Genomic DNA, 21282 nt, shown 5'->3' with positions numbered 1-21282 from the left:
AGGCCTCCTCCCAGCTGGACGTCCCTCCACCTAGTCCTGGGTCTTCCCCGAGGTCTCCTCCCAGCTGGACGTCCCTCCACCTAGTCCTGGGTCTCCCCCGAGGTCTCCTCCCAGCTGGGACGTCCCTCCACCTAGTCCTGGGTCTCCCCCGAGGCCTCCTCCCAGCTGGACGTCCCTCCACCTAGTCCTGGGTCTTCCCCGAGGCCTCCTCCCAGCTGGACGTCCCTCCACCTAGTCCTGGGTCTTCCCCGAGGCCTCCTCCCAGCTGGACGTGCCTGTTAGAGAAAGAAGAAAGAGAGAGAAGAAATATAATGTAATAATGTCAAAACATTTTCAGTGTTTTAGCACAAAGCTCTCAATGGTTCTGAGCTGTAATATGTTTCTGAGATGTGATTGTTTTCAACGTAGATGGAGCAGTTGAGTGCAGCGGTGGGTTATCCCATGAACTGCTTCGTCCCTGTGAAGAACTACCATGAAGAAATCAACTTCAACAGTGACGTTGACTCACTGATCCTGAGCGACCTGAGAGACATCATCGACGACATCATCGACATGGGTCAGTCTGAATGTTGAGACATATTTTTAAACACAGCATAAGAACGTTGTATCGCATTATGTCAAAATAACAATCTGTGACATTAACTCGTCGTTCATTACTTTCTCCTGGCACCATGTTTATATGTGTGTTACGTTATAACCCCTGTGACTCCTGCCTTTATTAGATCATGGCTGAAAATACACGTTTCTCATTAAACTGTCCCCAGGGTCTAACTGAGGATAGTGATTCCAGACATCAGAAGAAGATGAGCAGAGATGGGAAGTAGAGAAGTACAAATACTTCGTTACTGTACTCAAGTAGATTTTTCAGTTCTATTTGTGCTGACTTTTTACTTTTACTCCTTACATTTTTAACACGAATATCGGTACTTTTTACTCCTTACATTTTACAAAATTGGCTCGTTACTTTAGTTTCAAATAATTTCAGTGGAGTTACCGTTATTATTTTTCGCGACGGGAATATACGTTGTACTTGACGCACCGCTACAAGACGACTCGACAGATTTGGCAGCATTCATTCGCAGCAAATCATTGTGGTTTGATGGCGGTAACGTTAGCATAGTAGTATGGCGGTAACGTTAGCATAGTAGTAAGGCGGTAACGTTAGCATAGTAGTATGGCGGTAACGTTAGCTTAGTAGTAAGGCGGCAACGTTAGCATAGTAGTATGGCGGTAACGTTAGCATAGTAGTAAGGCGGTAACGTTAGCATAGTAGTATGGCGGTAACGTTAGCATAGTAGTAAGGCGGTAACGTTAGCATAGTAGTATGGCGGTAACGTTAGCTTAGTAGTAAGGCGGTAACGTTAGCATAGTAGTATGGCGGTAACGTTAGCATAGTAGTAAGGCGGTAACTTTAGCATAGTAGTAAGGCGGTAACGTTAGCATAGTAGTATGGCGGTAACGTTAGCATAGTAGTAAGGCGGTAACTTTAGCATAGTAGTAAGGCGGTAACGTTAGCATAGTAGTAAGGCGGTAACGTTAGCATAGTAGTAAGGCGGTAACGTTAGCATAGTAGTAAGGCGGTAACGTTAGCATAACGTTAGCATAGTAGTATGGCGGTAACGTTAGCATAGTAGTAAGGCGGTAACGTTAGCATAGTAGTATGGCGGTAACGTTAGCATAGTAGTAAGGCGGTAACGTTAGCATAGTAGTATGGCGGTAACGTTAGCATAGTAGTAAGGCGGTAACGTTAGCATAACGTTAGCATAGTAGTAAGGCGGTAACGTTAGGATAGTAGTATGGCGGTAACGTTAGCATAGTAGTAAGGCGGTAACGTTAGCATAGTAGTAAGGCGGTAACGTTAGCATAGTAGTATGGACATGGACATGATTGAAAATGAAGAAAACGGAGATCCCAGAGATTCGGCAGACAAGCAGCAGGACATTCTCGATCATCCTCGGCCTGATCTGAGACACATGTTTGAGATAATAGGCATCAAGAATGACTCCTGGCCAATATGCTGCAAACTGTGCCAATCCAAACACTACTTTTACTTTTATACTTAGTAGTTAGTAGTACATTTCCAAGCCTGTACTTTGTTACTTTCACTTGAGTAAAGAAGTTAAATCAGTACTTCTACTTTTACCAGAGTATTTTTTAACACAAGTATCCGTACTTTTTGACACACATGAACAGTTATGTGGTCATAGACAGATTTGTTCTGTCTATGACCACATAACTGTTCATTAACACATTTAAATGTACATTTCCATAGATATATCTATGTATATTTCTGTCTTGCATTGTGCTGCAGCTCCACCCTGTGGAAGAATAATGTATTACAGTTCATTTCCACATAGAGGATCTTTGACTGTCTTAAAAGGCTACTGGAACTGAGCTTGGCAAGACTACTTTTTCATTTGCTGCTCCACATATCCGTCTTGGAGCCGACCCCTGCTGGCGTGCAGACTAGATTAGAACAAAATAATGTTTATTCCTGTAGCTTGAAAAGAAATGACACCCACATGGTAGGTTTGTGACCGGAAGTAACCTCAAAACACATGGATTTGGAAATAACGCCTTCTTTTGGGGGACAACGGACCAATGGAGAGTGTTTTCATCCAAGGAACCGCCCACAACTTCAAGAGAATATATGTGTGGAACTAAAATGTGAATCCACAAGGGAGAAACATCTTTTCAGTCTACTGCAGCGCAAAACGTGTTTTTGTCATGTCATTTTCTTATTAAATCTTTTTGTTAATCTTCATTGGACCAAGCCTCTCTTTCCTCAAAACTCAAGTAAACACAACACTTCCTCGGCCTAATGTCAAACTAATATCTGTTTGTGATTAGTGGAGGCAGTGCCTGAAATGGGTCAGCACTTCTGATTATTTTTGTCCACTTGCACCCTTCTAATTGTTATTAACAGTATTATTAATAGGCTAATCTGGGTCAACAAAAGTTCCTTTCCAGGATAATTGCCAGATTTTCGGCTTTCTGTGTGTGCCGTTCTCTGTGTCGTTCTTCAGGAAACAACAACACACTTCGAGATAGCGAGCTACACTCTGAAAATGCCAAATTTAGAAGATGGTTTGGATCGTGCAACGCAGCAGGCCTGCTTGGCTGTTTTCGGGGAATGACTGTAAAGATTTACAAAGAATATGTTAGATCATTTCCTCTCTAACTGGGACGTTTTGGGACTGATTGGTGGGATTACTGTGGACGAAGTACACAGAGATACACTGGTAAGAGCCAATGAGGTTTAACCATGTATCAGCTCATTTAAATATCTCACGTTACTGTATTGTGTCATCAGTTAACTTCAGTTAATATTGGATGAGGAGTTTTCTTTTGCTGGGTGTAAATGTTCCACCAAAACCAGTTCCTTCCTGAGACTATTTAGCAGAGGCACCGTCGCTGCGTCCAGAGCTTAGCACCGCCCAAGATGATTGTGATTGGTTTAAAGAAATGCACACACTCTTTTCTTTTTTCTTCTCCTATCCCAGAATGCATCTGTGGTGTAGCCAGACCTTACTCCACAGCGCTGTGGAGACAGAGCTGGAGATGCAAGACTATTGTGTTATGTGTCATGTTTTTTGTTTTGTTTCCTGTTCTGTAATTCAAAAACCGTGAGTCCAAACGGCAAAAATATTATCCTCACAAGAAAGATAAAGGTCTGGTGAACAACATTGATGTGGTTTTTGTTTGTGGTGTCCAATATATGCGACACAGAGCAGGTAACAAACAGGGAACCGTCTGCGTCCTTCCAGATATATGTTTCCATTGTTTCTATCAGCAGTCGGTATGAACAGAGCCAAAAGTTTTTGACTTAAAGTCATGAAAATATGCTTCTGTACATCTCTGTCTCGTAGGGACTCAGTTAAACTGTGTAGACTGAGGTTGGGGCATTGTGGGTTACATTATTATTTGTGCATTGTAGGAAAGCATGTTTCTGGCTTGCCTGAATGAGGGAGCCTCGAGACAGTGAAGCATGTTTTCCCTAAATGTAAAAAGTATAATGTAGAAAAGAAGAGTATTGTTTGTAAAACTGACATGGCTTGGAGTTTTCTGTTTTATCTTTGTTTGCACACAGTGAGGAACATTAACTGACTTCCAAGGCAGTTCTTTAATTCCTGCATGATACAGGACTGTATGTAAAAATCTAGTTTACCTTTTGATCTGTGGAGGGCAGTAATACGCTTAACACTGCTGGAATCTTCCAAGAAGAAGAAGACGACCGAGCAGGAGGAAAACAGGGAGTGTCCGGCAGGGTGAGTGTGAACACTCAGCCTGAAAATAAGAGTTACTCCTCCTATTGATTTAATCTGCTGATTTCATCCGATTTGTTAGATTGTTTACATTCCAGATTCGGTAAAATGAATGATTTGAAGGAAGAGGAGGACTCTCTGTCCATGAAGAGTGACTTTTCCAAAGAGGAACCTTTATTCTTCAGTAAAAAACCAGGATCTTCAGACACAAAGTAAGAGTTTCTGTTGTAAACTCATCCGTAGAAGAATCTGTAACTCTGTTCTTGTATAATTACATGAGGATTTTCTTTTATTCAGTCACTCAGGATGTCTTGATCAATTGTTTTTGACCCCCGATCAGATCCTTTACTGATACGTTTACCTAAATGTTGACTAGAAATGACAGACTACCAAAATAAGATAAAACACACCAACGCCATCCCTGAACATACAATATGCATTTTTTGCATAGCTGGAAAGACTGAACAAACTAGAGGGCAGAGAAGTTTAAATATATTTTCTAGTCTGTATTCCCATCTTGTAATGCCACTGTTTTGGGTATTTTTTTAAATATAAATTATTTTAATAGAGCAGACTTAGGGCCCTGTCCTGCACCCGGCGCAGCACGGTGCAAAGTCCAACTTAAGTGTCTCTGCTAGTTTAAGACCGTCCAGCGCCCACGTTGTTTAAACAGCAAATGCACCTGGTCTTACAGGGAGGTGTGTTCAGGTGCATTCTGGGCGTGCTGGTCTTACAGGGAGGTGTGTTCAGGTGCATTCTGGGAGTATTGCTATCTTGAGGCAGCAGGAAGTGATGGCACCATTGACCAACAAAAACCTGGTCTAAAGTCAATAACGCAGCATTTCATTGTTATTTTAACAGAGCATTAGTAAAATGCTCCTAGGCTCGTGCACAGCACGTGCACACTATGCTTGTTACACACACAGGGACGCACAGCAGCACACACACACACACACACACACACACGACAGCAGCACACAGCACACACGCACACACACGCACAGCAGCACACACACACACACACACACACACACAGGGACGCACAGCAGCACACACACATGCAGAAGATTACAAATACAAATATTACGGTGCAAATCCTCCATCATAACAGCAATGCTCCAAGGTCCAAACGCGCCTGGCTTTTAAAGGGAATGGGAGATGATCTCTGATTGGTTGATTACATGTTACGCCCAAAACTCACCTCTGATTAATGAAGACACTAAGGTCAACCCTTTAGAACCATGACCCCGGCACACGGACCCTTTTTACTGCCGTCAAACTAGCAGAAGTGGATTAGGACACGCCCTAAACACACCTGCACCAGGTGTTCACGCCGTGACCTCAGATTGTTAAAACAGGGCCCTTAGGGTTATGTTATAGCCCTGCTTGTTTTTAATGTTTTTATGAAATATCTGTATTGACTGCGTGATCATATCACTGTATTGTTTACTGCCACAAATTAAAGTTTGGGAACCGCAGGAGGCTTGCGAGCTGTGCAATGAGTAACACTGATCTAAAGAGAAATATTTACAAGGAAGATAATTGAGTTATGTAGAGTATATAATAATATATATAGTACTTGTGTACTAGAGTACTGATGATGTGTGTAAAACATGTTTCCACAGACAGAGAGCAGAGCCTCCAGTGTCCAGCGCTCTGTCCATGAAGAGTGACTTTTCCAAAGACGAACCTCCATTCTTCAGTAATGAACCTGGACCCTCAGACACAAAGAGTTATGGGAAACGGTTTCTACTGTAAGCTAACCTAAAGAAGACCAACAACTTCCACATAGGAAATGATCTATTTGCCTTGCAGTCGTAGCTTTTAGTTTTGTTGCAGAATATGCATTGAAATGGGCCGTATCACAGTTTATATGTTCAACGTTCATATTTGTCGTTTTAGGGAGTCACTAGAAAATGTACCTATTTTGTTGTTTAGGTGTGAGGGCCTGTTAGTACTGTCTATATCCTATGCAAATGGAGATACAGATCATGCAAATGCTACTTCTGCTAAGTACTAATGATATGTGTAAAACATGTTTCCACAGACAGAGAGCAGAGCCTCCAGTGTCCAGCGCTCTGTCCATGAAGAGTGACTTTTCCAAAGACGAACCTCCATTCTTCAGTAATGAACCTGGACCCTCAGACACAAAGTAAGAGCTTGTTTTTGTTGTGAACTAGCGTTGCCAGACCTATCTTTACAGCACTGTGGAGTAAGGTCTGGCTGGAGAATAAAACGCTCTGGGTTCTGGGTTGCACTAAGCTCTGCTAAATAGTCTCAGGAAGGAACTTGTTTTGGTGGAACATTTGCACCCCGAAAAATGAAATGCCCCATACAATATTCAATTTGTTGAACTTTTCACACAATAGCTGGATACATGGTTAAACCTCATTATCTCTCACCAGTGTATCTCCGTGTGTACTTCGTCCACAACAATCCCACCAATCAGTCCCAAAACGTCCCGGTTAGAGAGGAAACACCGTAAATATATTCTTTGTATATTTTTACCATCATTCCCCAAAAGAACTAAGCAGGCCTGCCTTGTTCCACCATCCACATTTTCTTAAAAACTTGACATTTTCAGCTTGTAGCTTGTTTGAAGTTTGTTGTTGTTTCCCAAAAAGAACGTCAACGCACAAATGAACTTCTGTTGATCAAGACTACCACTACTATAATGTGTTATAAAACATGTGTTCATCTCCACAGAGACAAACAGCAGTCCGGCAACAGATCCAGAACAAGAGCTGGACTGCAGACAGCCAGTCAGACCAGCACTGTACAAAGTATGTCATCATGTCATGTGTGTGTGAGAGAAGGTGTAAATATGGTTTAATTGGTGTGGCAGCAATCGCTTCAGGGTGTCGGCTCAGGACACTATTTCAATGTTCAGGTGAGAGTGTGGGAGAAAGGAGATGCAGAGTCCAGGGCTGCGGTTTGGATGGTTTATGTAAACAACAAAGCACAGCAATACAGACTGTTTAGAAAGGATAATTAAAGACCAATAGCAAAGGCAAACCTAAGCCAAATAGAGCATAGACCGATATCAATGGCTAACAATAATAAAAAAAACATGTCTTTTCCACTTTCTTTGTTTTCTCTCGCACAACTATTTTGCAGCAGTTTAGCACTACCCATGACGATTCCGATTGGTTTAAAGAAATGCCATTAAACCAGAGCACGTTTTCCTACCATCCCCGAATGCTGTGTGGAGTAGCCACACCCTCCTTCAGCATGCTTTGGAGGAGCATTCTGGCAAACCACAACACAACAAAATGAGGCAGCTGTGTGCCCTAAGAGACGCCAGACACTGTCCTGAGAAAAAACCATTTTGGCCACTTGTACCCACAAACTTGTTCTTTTGGTCATGACTCAGCCTTTGTGACCATAGTTGAGAGTATAAACAAAAATGTACCCATAGATTGAGAGCTTTGCCTTTCCGCACAGCTCTGTTTTTGCCACAACAGTGCAGTAAAGCAAATGCAGTACCGCATGCTGCTGCGATTGGCCAATCTCCCACTCCATTCTCCCCTCAATCATGAACAAAACCACAAACTTGAACTCTTTTACTTGGGGTAAGGACTAATTCCCTACCTGGCACTCCATCGTTTTCTGGCTGAGAACCATGTTCTTATATTTAGAGGTGCTAATCCTCATCCCAGTCGCTTCACAATCAGCTGCGAACCGATCCGGTGAGTACTGAAGGCCACAGGCCAATGATGCCATCAGGACCACATTATCTGCATCTGTGTTGTGCATGAAGGACCTGCAGCGGGTGGTGAAGGCAGCAGAGCGTGTCATCGGGACAACACTACCCCCCCTCAGAGACATATTCACTGGCCGACTCCAAAAGAAAGCCAGCTGTATCATAAAGGATCCCACTCACCCTGGACATCACCTGTTCTCCCCCCTACCCTCTGGAAAAAGATACAGGACAATCAGATCCAGAACCAACAGACTTAAAAACAGCTTTTTCCCCCCCAGGCAGTCAAAAGCACAAACCCTCCTCTCCATTTACTCCCTCTATAAATACTTGTGTGCAATAATATTATGTGTATATAGTGCCACCTCATTTATTTGTTTATTTATCTTGATTGTTATATTTTACTATTTACATTTTATATATATGTTTGTTTGTGATTTAACTGTCATATTCAGAGCTGCTAAACTGTGTTTAGTTGTTGAAAACAATGACAATAAAGATCTATTCTATTCTATGATAGACATTAAAGATTTGTACAAACATTTAAAACCCTATGTTTTTTGTGACTTGCCTTCAAAAAATAATCATCAGACTCTCAAAACATTTTTCTTTTGGTCTCACATTTTTCCTTCTCGTCCAATAGATCGTGTTCAGCAGGAGGGGTCAGTTGAACAAAAAATCAGTCTGAAAAGCAGATTTGAACGTGTGGCTGAAGGAACTAATGAAACAGGAAGTAAACCCCACCTCAAGAAGGTCTACGTTACGATGTACATCTCAGAGGGACAGAGTGACGAGGTTAACACCCAACATGAGGTTTGGCAGCTTGAAACAAATTCCAAGATGAAGATCCTCCATGAGACTTCAATCAAGTGCCACGACATCTTTAACGCATTACCCAGCCAACAGAAAAACATCAGAGTCGTTCTGACGAGCGGCGTCGCTGGCGTTGGAAAAACCTTCTCAGTGCAGAAGTTCTGTCTGGACTGGGCCGAGGGTTTGGAAAACCAAGATATCAGTCTAGTGATCCCACTTGCATTCAGGGAGCTAAACTTGGTCAAAGATCAGAAGTACAGTCTTCTCAAGCTGCTCCATGTTTTCCATCCAGCATTACAGGAGGTCACAGCAGAGCAGCTCGCTGGCTCTAAAGTCCTCTTCATCTTTGATGGCCTGGATGAAAGCAGACTTTCAATGGATTTTCAGAAGAGGGAGGAGGTTGTGTCTGATGTTACACAGAAGTCATCGGTCAACGTGCTGTTGACAAACCTCATCCAGGGGAAGCTGCTTCCCTCGGCTCTTGTCTGGATAACTTCCCGACCTGCAGCAGCCAATCAGATCCCTCCTGTGTGTGTTGACAGGGTAACAGAAGTACGAGGCTTCACTGACGACCAGAAGGAGGAGTACTTCAGGAAGAGAGTCAGTGATGAAAAGCTGTCCAGCAGAATCATCTCCCATGTCAAGACATCCAGGAGCCTCCACATCATGTGTCTGATCCCAGTCTTCTGCTGGATCACTGCTACAGTTCTGGACCACATGTTGACTAAAGACCAGAAAGGAGAGCTGCCCAAGACCCTGACTGACATGTACTCACACTTCCTGTTGGTTCAGACAAAGAGGAAGAAGCACAAGTATGCTGAGGACCACGAGATGAGTCCACAGGAGCTGATGGAGGCTGACAGGGAAGTTCTTCTAAAGCTGGGGAGGCTGGCGTTCGAACAGCTGGAGAAAGGAAACATCATGTTCTACCAAGAAGACCTGGAGCGATGTGGTCTTAATGTCACAGAGGCCTCGCTGTACTCAGGAGTTTGTACAGAGATCTTCAAAACAGAGAGTGTGATCTTCGGGGGGAAAAAAGTCTACAGCTTCGTTCATCTGAGCATTCAGGAGTTTCTGGCGGCAGTCTACATTTTCCACTGTTATACCAACAGAATGGCACAGGTACTGGGCCCTTTCCTGGGGGAAAGAAAGACTAAATTATCCCCAAAAAAGCATCATCACCGTCAACATGATGATCAAGATGATTATCACAACCAAGATGATCAAGATGATTATCGAGACAATGATTACGACCAAGATGATCGGGACGATGATCGGGACGATGATCGGGACGATGATCGGGACGATGATCGAGACGATGATCTAGACGATGATCGAGATGATCATCAGGACGATGATCGATACGATGATCAATATGATGATCGGGACGATGATCGGGACGATGATCGAGACGATGATCGAGACGATGATCGAGATGATCATCAGGACGATGATCGATACGATGATCGGGACGATGATCAATACGATGATCAATACGATGATCAATACGATGATTGGGACGATGATCGATACGATGATCGGGACGATGATCGATACGATGATCAATACGATGATCGGGACGATGATAAATACGATGATTACAACCAAGATGATCATTATTATTATACATACACTGTCTCAACTCTGGATGACTTCCTGAAGAGAGCCACAGAAAAATCCCTGAAAAGTAAAAATGGCCACCTGGACCTGTTTGTTCGCTTCCTTCATGGCCTTGCTCTCGAGTCGAACCAGAGACTCTTAGGAGGCCTGCTGGGTCAAACAGACAACAGAACAGAAATCATCCAAACAGCCATCAACAACCTGAAGAAGATGAACATGGACAATGTAATCTCTCCTGACAGAAGCATGAACATCTTCCACTGTCTGTTGGAGATGAACGACCAAACAATACATCAGGAGATCCAAGAGTTCTTGAAGTCAGGGAGCAGATCACAGAAGGAACTCTCTGGGATCCACTGCTCAGCTCTGGCCTACATGCTGCAGATGTCAGGGGAGGTTCTGGATGAGTTGGACCTAAAGAAGTACAACACATCAGAGGAGGGACAACTGAGACTGATCCCAGCTGTGAGGAACTGCAGAAAGGCTGTGTGAGTGCATGCATTTCCATTGACAAAATTAATCAATGTAGAATTATAGAGTGACCACACCAAACGCATAGCAAACGTTAGACCTGACGCAGTTACATTCAAAGTCAATGCATTGACGCATATTTGCGCTGGGCAACACAGATTATCCTGATGTCTTCTACTCTATCATCAGACCAAGCTCAATCTTTTAAGATTGAACATTAGTCTGGGGAGTCTGCTCTGCATTTTCTCTGCACAAGAGGCGTAATCAACGCACATAGTTCAAATGACCCTGTACGCAATTGGATAGTCCGTCAACCAATCAGACCAACGATCCAGGTGACGTAGCAGCAACGGCGGCATCAACGGGTTGTTGCCATGGAGTGCTGCACGTGCTTGTTGAATGTAAACAAAAAGCTGATTGATCGCTTCTTTATCGTCAACGTGTTAAACCTGCCACTAGCGTGCCAGCTGGATAAGCCAGTTTGTGATTGGTTCCCGCAAATTTGTAACGGAAGCAGGAGAGATAAACGTACAGGTTTCCAGCCTGACCTGCAGGGAGAAATCAAATCGCCGGCAGATCAGGCTGGGTTTACTCAGTCTAGATGTCTTTGTGTTGTTGTTGAATCAAAAATGGAGGAACAAATTCTTGTAGCCGACTGTGGCACCCACCAGGAAGTCCGCAGTGCGCCCAATGGTGGAATTACTACTCCCGTGACTTTCGATTGAATAAAAGACGTCAGATTTCAGAGTTTACTTTTCACCTTATGGATATCCTCCTTTGTGTCCTTAATTAAACTTTGCCAAAGGAACTTAAAGAGATACCTTGCTGATATTCTATTAACTTAGTATCATAATATTGTTGGTAGTATGTGTTAATGAACTGTGGTAACAGATGTTACATGTATTTGTATTTACAGACTTCATAACTGTGAGCTGTCAGACACTCACTTTGAAGTTGTGGCCTCTGCTCTTAAGTTCGATCCCTCCCATCTTAAAGAACTGGACCTGAGCAACAACCGTCTGCAGGATTCAGGAATGAAGCTGCTGTCTGCTGGACTGGAAAGTCCAAACTGTAGACTGGAGACTCTGGGGTCAGTTCTCTGTCTGTCTTGTTTTGTCTAGCTTTGTGTGTGTGTGTGTGTGTGTGTGTGTGTGTGTGTGTGTGTGGGTGTCATAGACTGTATCAAATATGGATGTGGTTCCTGTGACATCACTCACGGGCTTCTGAAGAGCTGTTGTAAGCTTTATTTGGGCGTCTCCGCCATCTTGGCATTGCCTGGCACTGTCTAACTCCCGGCTAACCTAAAAAAATGGGCAAAGATATATATAAAGATGGTGATTTTGGCCTTGGGCCGCTCCGTAGTTTGTGAAATCAGAAAGCTATGCAGCAGTAACATTGTGGATGGCTAGCAGAAACAAAGTTCCTTAAAATGCCAAAAATGGATAAAGAAAAGTGTATTTGAATCGCAAGTTTAGTTTCAAAGCCCTTCCAGATGGCTCTCTACGCAAGACTAATGTTATTTGCATCTACTGTCGATGTGAATAGGTCCAAATGGTGATTCTACTCAGAAACCCATTGATCAGGACCCAGTAATGTTAACTTATGCATGATGGATCTTTTGGTAAATGTATTGTTGAATACAACATGTATGTTCTTACAGATTGAGTGGATGCAGGTTGTCAGAGATCAGCTGTACTTCTCTGGTCTCTGCTCTGAAGTTCAACCCCTCCCATCTGAGAGCGCTGGACCTGAGCTACAGTCACAAGCTGCAGGATTCAGGAGTTAAGCTGCTGTGTGATTTCCTGGAGAGTCCAAACTGTGGACTGGAAACTCTGAAGTCAGTAAAGGGTTGGAGTAGTTTTGGTGTCATTCAATTCCAATTACATTTTAGAAATAGTTAATTTTAGAGCCACTGACATACTCCACACTGTCATACATGAACTTGTTTTACTGGTAGGTGTGTGTATGTGTTAATGAATACATTTTAGGGATGTAATAATACACAAAAGTCACATTTTGATACGATTAAGTTCACTTAAGTTTCTCTAAATTCTTAAATATTGAAAACAAATGCAGGTTTTGCAATGATGAACCAGAATCTAAAACAAATGTACTTTACTACAATATCTACTATTGTATACATTCAATTGGACTCAAATTATGGATTATATATTGTTACGCCCCAGTCTAGGGGGGCCTAGGACGCAACACGAAAAGGCTCCATCTTCCCCGTCTCCCAAATAGCCACAAACAATTGTGTTTGGATAACAGCAAACTTATTTATTTTACAGAGAACGAAAATATATACATAACATATAGACGTATAAGACTTCAGGGTGGCCTACCACTAAAATAACAAACAAACAAAACCATTCTCACTGGGAGATAAGAAACTAACCTAACAAACAAAAGGGCAAAACAAATGACAAAAGACTTACCTCCCTAACTAACAAAACAGGAGAAAACAAGACTAACACACCTGGCGGTCCACCCTCCATCCATCCATCCATCTTCATCCGCTTATCCGGGGTCGGGTCGCGGGGGTAGCAGCTCCAGCAGGGGACCCCAAACTTCCCTTTCCCGGGCCACATTAACCAGCTCCGACTGGGGGATCCCAAGGCGTTCCCAGGCCAGGTTAGAGATATAATCCCTCCACCTAGTCCTGGGTCTCCCCCGAGACCTCCTCCCAGCTGGACGTGCCTCCACCTAGTCCTGGGTCTCCCCCGAGACCTCCTCCCAGCTGGACGTGCCTCCACCTAGTCCTGGGTCTTCCCCGAGACCTCCTCCCAACTGGACGTGCCTGGAACACCTCCCTAGGGAGGCGCCCAGGGGGCATCCTTACCAGATGCCCGAACCACCTCAACTGGCTCACCAAACAAAACAGAAACAATATCTAATCTAAACCAAAGTTGCACAAAGCAAAAGTGTGGCCAGTTGGGAGATGAGGAGGACGAGGAAGGCCTGCTACCCACCTACGGCCGCCATCTTGGCTCCTTATATATGGGTGGTTTCCCCAGCTGCAGCCAATCACAAGTTCGGGCCCGAAACCTCTCCACCAATCCTCTTACGGCTATGGCACACACCTATTTGCATGTGAAATTGAACACAACAGAAAAAAACACACAGCAGACACAGCAGACCAAAGAAACAATACGACCACAGTCATAACAATATTGTATAAAACAAATCATAATATCCTAATTTATTATAAAAATAGTGAACTTATTGGTTTTATTTGACAAATTTGACAACAAATGTTATGTTATTGATGTTTTTTATCCCCTTAATTCCCATTTTACATATTGTTTTGTTATTATTATTACTGTTATTTATTTAGTCATTAAGTCTTATTGTTTTTCTGGATTATTATTTTGAGAATGTGTCTGAAATGTTGAATATTTTACTAAATATAATTGTGGAAAACCGTTTTAAGTGAATTTCTTGTCAATCTAAAAGAGTTGAGGCCCTGGTGAAAACATTTTGGTAACTACTAACTTAAACATTTGTTGTGCACATGTTCTTTCTCTATTCAGATTGAGTTGGTGCAGTTTGTCAGCGATGAACTGTGCTTCTCTGGCCTCAGCTCTGAAGTCCAACCCCTCCCATCTGAGAGAGCTAGACCTGAGAGGAAACAACCTGCAGGATTCAGACGTGAAGCTGCTGTGTGATCTGAAGGAGAATCCACTCTGTAGTTTGGAGACTTTCCTGTAAGTAGGGTTGGATTCTGTCCACGCTGGTTTCAGCAGTATGGACCTTTTTCACAGCAGACATGTTGACTTGTCATAGTAGGAAAAGCCCAGCTGAGATTAATAACCTTAACGATGGCTCAGTTCCATCTAGTGTCCCAGTGAGATATGTCAGTGAGTCAGCATGAACAACACCAGGACCTCTCCTAAGTGGAATACAGCCATCATTAATGGTTTTGAACACACCTGTGCTGTTCCTATTATGACACGTCAACATGTCTGCTGTGAAAAAGGTCTATTGAACTAAACAGTATCAAAACAAATGTATTGAAATGTATTGAAAATAAGTCTGGTACAGGATATAAAGTCCTCTATTCCAGACTCAAGCAACACAATACAAATATATATATTCACATTTTAACATGTTGTTTCAATAAAACACATTCATTTCATGATTTAAACTTTCTAACAATTCATAAATAAGTTACATAAATTACTGACAAGCTTTATAAGTATACATTACACCTTTTGACAGGCAAAATGCATCCAACCTATTCTTAAAAGAAGGAATTGAAGGGGAACTAACAACTTCTTCTGGAAGCTTGTTCCATGATTGTACTCAGACAGGCATGTTCTAGGGTAACGTTTGAAGGAATTCCCTCGTGTCTCGTACCTATTGCTCCAAAAACCGATATTCCAAAGATCCAGTATTTCCTGTTAACCTTCAACTTGATTGATTGATTGATTGATTGATTGATTGAAATGTATTTTGAACATGCAAAAGAAAACAGAAAGGGGTTTATCTCTTCTGTTGTCTTCTTCTATAACAATAACGTTATGTATATAGTGCCACCTCATCGTGTTTATTTACCTTGATTGTTATATTTTACTATTTACATTTTCTATTTTGTTGTTATTTTCTATTTTACTACATTTTTGAACATAGAACATACAGAACAAACAAATACAATCGAACAGGAACCAAAACCATCACCCACCCCCCACCCTCTGCGGTCTCGGGGAAAACAAAACAGTATATATATATATATATATATATATATATATATATATATATATATATACACACACAATATACAAGAAAACAGAAATCATACCTTGCCTAGTCGCTCCTCTACTTCTTGTGATGCTGAGGTCATCAGGACTGATACCTGTGCTGCTGCACCTTTCCATAGGTCTATAGTCGATGACTTGGCTTTGTTAAAACAAAACAGTATATATATATATATATATATATATATATATATATATATATATATATATATATATCTGAAGTCCAACCCCTCCCATCTGAGAGAGCTAGACCTGAGAGTGTATATATATATACACACACAATATACAAGAAAACAGAAATCATACCTTGCCTAGTCGCTCCTCTACTTCTTGTGATGCTGAGGTCATCAGGACTGATACCTGTGCTGCTGCACCTTTCCATAGGTCTATAGTCGATGACTTGGCTTTGTTAATCCTTAGAGAGCTCAAGCATAGCTATGTCTAGAAAATACGCCAACCACTGTTTTATACAAAGCGAGTGGGGGGGGGGGGGAGCCAGCGCTGAGCTATCATTTTCTTGGTTGCAGTTGAGCCGGCTAGCCAGATCTTCTGTCTCCCAAGCTGGTGTAGTTTAGAGTCATCATTAAGTAACAAGACAATCGGGTCAGAAGGAGTTAGACATCCTATCACATCAGATATTATTGATGTTGTTTTATGCCAGAACTCATGCACCTGTTCACTCTCAGACCTGTTCACTCCCAGACCTGTTCACACTCTCAGACCTGTTCACACTCCCAGACCTGTTCACACTCCCAGACCTGTTCACACTCTCAGACCTGTTCACACTCCCAGACCGGTTCACACTCCCAGACCTGTTCACACCCCCAGACCTGTTCACACCCCCAGACCGGTTCACACCCCCAGACCTGTTCACACTCTCAGACCTGTTCACACCCCCAGACCTGTTCACACTCCCAGACCTGTTCACACTCCCCAGACCTGTTCACACTCCCAGACCTGTTCACACTCCCAGACCTGTTCACACTCCCAGACCTGTTCACACTCCCAGACCTGTTCACACTCCCAGACCTGTTCACACTCCCAGACCTGTTCACACTCCCAGACCTGTTCACACTCTCAGACCTGTTCACACTCCCAGACCTGTTCACACCCCCAGACCTGTTCACACCCCCAGACCTGTTCACACCCCCAGACCTGTTCACACTCTCAGACCTGTTCACACTCCCAGACCTGTTCACACTCCCAGACCGGTTCACACCCCCAGACCTGTTCACACCCCCAGACCTGTTCACACCCCTAGACCTGTTCACACTCTCAGACCTGTTCACACTCTCAGACCTGTTCACACCCCCAGACCTGTTCACACTCTGACCTGTTCACACTCCCAGACCTGTTCACACTCTGACCTGTTCACACTCCTAGACCTGTTCACACTCTGACCTGTTCACTCCTAGACCTGTTCACACCCCCAGACCTGTTCACACCCCCAGACCTGTTCACACCCCCAGACCTGTTCACACTCCCAGACCATGTGTAGGAAAGTTCCCGTTTGTTCAGGTTGGTAGAACGTGTAATAGGGAGTAGGAATGCCTTTAGAGACGTATCTCTTCTGGGGAGTCCAGCATGTCCTATGCTGGTGATTTGGGTTCTTGGAACAGTGGGTAATGTCCCAAACTGTTTCCCAATTGATTACGTTCCCCTCAGGGCTCAGCTCTCGCTCCCATTTCTTCACTATTGGGAGTTTTTACTATGTACATTTTATATTTCTGTTTGTTTGTGATTTGTCATATTGAGAGCTGCTAAACTGTGTTTTGTTGTTGAAAACAATGACAAAAAATCTCTATTCTATTCATCAGATGGCAGTGACTGGACTGCTTTGCTGCTGCTCAGCGTCTCCACCTTCTCCTCCTATTGTGTCTTTTATCCATACAGATAATCTGAACTGGGAGAGACTCTGCAGATTGTTTTGTTCTATGACAACATAAGTGAAGATTAACACATTTAAATGTATATTTTATATATTACTGTCTTGCTTTCTGCTGCAGTTCCACCCTGTGGAACAATGGAGTATTGCAGTTAATTTTCACATATTTGTACATACAAGTGGAGGTTAATTTGCATGTATAAAGTTACTGAAGATAAATATTTGCTTGTAACAAACAGAAAGGAGTATATGAAACCTGACCAACGTCTGTAATCAAGGTTTCACTGTCTGGAATTTGGTGGAAGGTCAGAAAATGAGAACTGAACTGGTGATGCTTTTGTTTTTATAACCTGTGATGATGATGTGCTGATGTAGCCTACGGCCGCTTGTGTGTTAACATATTCTTTTATATTTTTATATGTTCTATCAAAATGACCACAATGGTAAAAGTCTGTGACACAAAATGGCGGCTTGTAAAAACAGATAACAGCATTTTAAGACTACAAAATTATTATTTTTTTCATTGTTGATTAATTTAGTTGATAGTTTGGTCTCTAAAATGTCAGAAAAAAAACATCACATTATTAAAAAATGACAAACTGATTAACCCTTGTGTTGTCTTCCCGTTTGTCTGGGTCAACATTTTAATATTCACACATTTTTTATAACGTTTTAGTCCGTTTTTTTCTACACTTTTGTCGCTTTTGGTCGTTTTGGTTACTTTTTCCCAATGTTTTTGTCGTTATTTTTCTGTGCTTTTTTTTGGACATTTATTTTCAAATGCTAAAAATGTATTAAAGCACCCAAATCCAATGAAAGTAGTGAACTGATCATATATTTAACTTGTGACCGGCTCCGTCAGACACCGCCTACCAAGAGCCTGGGTCTGTCCCAGGTTTCTCCGTAAAAGGGAGTTTTGTCGCTTTTGGTCAGGTGGCGATTCATTTCATTGACAACTAATCAATCGATGAATCTTTAAAGCTATAAAATATTAGATTACTAGCAATCCAACTCCTCTCTAAATGTGTTTAATTAAACAACTGTTGAATATGAGAGCTAATCTCAGTTTTATCTCCAGAGTCTGGCTATATATACATTTTTGTTTACCAAAGTGTCAGCAATATCTCAGCGGTGTAGTCTACGTGATATACAGGTATATGTATACGCAGTATACCCACTAAGAAAGCTCCAGGATTTCCATATACCCTCTTAAAAAGGCCCAATGACACGTAACAACATACTTTCCATTATATTGTTGATATATTTTGAATCATCATCTGTGTTTTTCTTCTTCACATCGGCTAAATAAAGGGATTTCCACCGTAAATTGGTGCATAAAAGTGTATCCGAATACAGGAAATGAAGTCGTTGACGCTCAAAAATTCCCTGGGGGGGACGGCACCCAGACCCCCCACTATGATATTGTTTGCAGTTTGATGTGCCCTGGTAACAGTTAACCAAGGGGGTAAGCTTCTCACAACGTGACCCTCCTATGGCGCCATTTTGATGCTACCAAGCCATCACATCCCGTTAGCATCCCGTTAGCATCCCATTGACTGCCATTCATTCTGACGTCACTTTGACAGAGAATACCTTTACATCTGAAGCGTTTAAAGACTCTATTTGTCTGTTGTTTATTTCTAAAAAAACACGACAATGTATAAAAGGCTCCATTACCTTGTAGCTCACGTTATGGCTCCGTAGCAGACGTTTTTATAACAATAGGCTAACGATTGGGTCATAACCACGAGACTTCCTGTCTCATAGTAGAGGAGTTACCGTATAGTACAGGAGAAGCTCTCAGGCAGTTTGGACTTCCATCAGCTGTTTAAGTGTAATGACTAATGTTAACTATCATTTTAGTGATCAATAATGAGCCTGTGTCTATGTTATCTCCTTACATATACCTACGCTCTCCGTCTCTGCTAGATTGGGAATGATTGAGATTTCTCTTGGCACAGCTACCAGAAGACTTCCAACTTTCAGACAGGTTGCTCACGTCACATCTACGTCTTCAAGCTCAGTGGGAGGCTGCTCAGTAACGCTCAGCCATCACCGGGAAAGAGACGTCACTGGTCTCCGTCCAGAGACACGGGGTCTGCTGGTCCATTCTTATATACAGTCTATGCAGTTAACAGACGTCTGTTTTACGGTGGCCATGGGCGATTTTAAACCCTTTTTAGGAGGGCTCAAGCTCTCAAGTCGAAACAGATTTTCTAAACTCAAAATAACTTCTATTTGCAAGGCACCGTGTCACATTGTCATTAGGGGCTGAGTCCCCCCTAAAGGTCTGATCCTAGAATCGGCCCTGATGGTGGCCTATGGAGAAAATGCTTTCTGGGCCAGAAGGGGGAGAATTACGTTGCGATACCGCGAGTGGCCACTGGAATAAAAGTGTCTGAAAGGCTGAGCGCTGTTCCTGAGAGGCTGATGCCACCCTGAGATCAGCCACCACACCACAACCACCACCAACAACCCTCCTCCAAGAGGAACCGCTCCGAGTTTAATCATTATTATGGGAATGTACAAGGAGGGCCTTGCTTCGATCAACATGGCGGACAACAAAGCGCAGGGGCTGGGGTAATATAACAGCACAGCGGCGCACTCTGACTGCACACATCACAATGGATCAGGTTCACAACTCCCACGAAGGCTTCAACAACAACAACAACACCACCAACAACAGTCCGTATATTAACCACTACCCGAACTACAGACCCGGCTATGGGAATAGTGGATACGCGGGAATAATGAGTCCCTCGCGCCGGGGGAATAACCCGATGGGCCCGGGCACTAAAGCGGCTATGATTGCTACAAACTCCCCGGCTGGAAGCGGAGGGTTTCAGCAGCGGTTCCCCGGGCAACAGTGTCCGCAGCACCAGCACCCCTCCGGAGCTACACCGACTTTAAACCAGTTATTGACGTCTCCCAGCCCGATGATGCGAGGTTATGGAAGTGGATATCCTGATTATAACGTTAATTCTTCACAACAACCGCAGCTAACGTTAGCTAAAGACGTTCAGTACGGCTCGGCTACTCACGGCTGGGGGGGACAACAAAGAAGTCACCCGGCCATGAGCCCGGGAAACAACGGGCAGAGCGGCGGGAGACCTCAGGTGAAAAACACTTTATTTGTTAAACTATTGTTCATTGTTGTTAGCTGGTAATTAACTCGTTTGACTTAATTATCTGCAGTCCAAGGTGACTCCGTTTTTTAGCATGCTAGGCTAAAATACTCGTAGCATCTTAGCATGCTAGGCTAAGCTAGCCGTAGCATCTTAGCATGCTAGGCTAAGCTAACCGTAGCCTTTTAGCGGTTGAGACTAGAAGGGATACAGTTAAGTGTAGGCACCAAAACGACTAAGTTAAGAAAATAAGATCGTGGTTTTTATCAAAACACTCACGAGGAACGAACACGCGTTTCGTGGGTGAAAGTATTACATTTTTATTATTATATTAGCCGAGATTTTATTTAATTTTGCGTAACTTCCGGCCGTAGCTGTATCCCTTCTAGCCACAACCCATTTTAGCTGATGCTAACCGAGCCGCACAGGCCTTAGAAGGCTGTATGTTATTGTTAAGGAAGCTCGTGTATTTTAAGCACTTTTAAAAATTACATGTATCTGTTTATATGTATAATATTTAGTTTTAGAACAGGGATCTGGTGACAGGAGTTTACAATCAGCTGCGGCCGCCTGTTGTTGTTTTTGACAGCTCTATTCAACTCTGACAGCAAGCTAGTCGCTTCACATATGCTAATTAATTCAATTG

General features: G+C 42.9%; 1 protein-coding gene and 1 pseudogene across 2 annotated transcripts; both read left to right on the top strand.

The window, feature by feature from the left end:
- The first annotated feature begins 113 nt into the window (after positions 1-113).
- Positions 114-18114, top strand: LOC144533776 (NACHT, LRR and PYD domains-containing protein 12-like). 2 transcript variants are annotated; one of them, XM_078275330.1, is made up of 11 exons: positions 116-313; positions 409-556; positions 765-4477; positions 5891-6019; positions 6313-6417; positions 6972-7048; positions 8609-10886; positions 11786-11959; positions 12530-12706; positions 14403-14576; positions 17444-18114. In XM_078275330.1, the coding sequence occupies exons 3-11, from the start codon at positions 4374-4376 to the stop codon at positions 17451-17453; spliced, it is 3228 nt and encodes a 1075-aa protein (XP_078131456.1). In that variant the 5' UTR covers positions 116-313; positions 409-556; positions 765-4373; the 3' UTR covers positions 17454-18114. The 2 variants fall into 2 exon arrangements, with proteins under 2 accessions (XP_078131457.1, XP_078131456.1); XM_078275331.1 differs by lacking the exons at positions 11786-11959; positions 12530-12706; positions 14403-14576; positions 17444-18114 and having other exon boundaries at positions 114-313; positions 8609-10890.
- On the top strand, positions 17975-20693 carry LOC144533819 (AT-rich interactive domain-containing protein 1B-like; annotated as a pseudogene).
- The last annotated feature ends 589 nt before the right edge of the window (positions 20694-21282 follow it).

The sequence above is a fragment of the Sander vitreus genome, chromosome 18 (assembly GCF_031162955.1).
Source record: "Sander vitreus isolate 19-12246 chromosome 18, sanVit1, whole genome shotgun sequence".
Classification (NCBI taxonomy): Eukaryota; Metazoa; Chordata; class Actinopteri; order Perciformes; family Percidae; genus Sander; species Sander vitreus.
This window is presented reverse-complemented; position numbering and strand designations above follow the sequence as displayed.

Bases quoted from the DNA above. Each gene is read 5' to 3' on its own strand.
- LOC144533776 (XM_078275330.1), top strand. From the start codon at position 4,374: ATGAATGATTTGAAGGAAGAGGAGGACTCTCTGTCCATGAAGAGTGAC. The intron at 7,049-8,608 runs GTATGTCATCAT...CTCGTCCAATAG, and splicing joins TCAGACCAGCACTGTACAAA to ATCGTGTTCAGCAGGAGGGG. The intron at 11,960-12,529 runs GTCAGTTCTCTG...ATGTTCTTACAG, and splicing joins TGTAGACTGGAGACTCTGGG to ATTGAGTGGATGCAGGTTGT.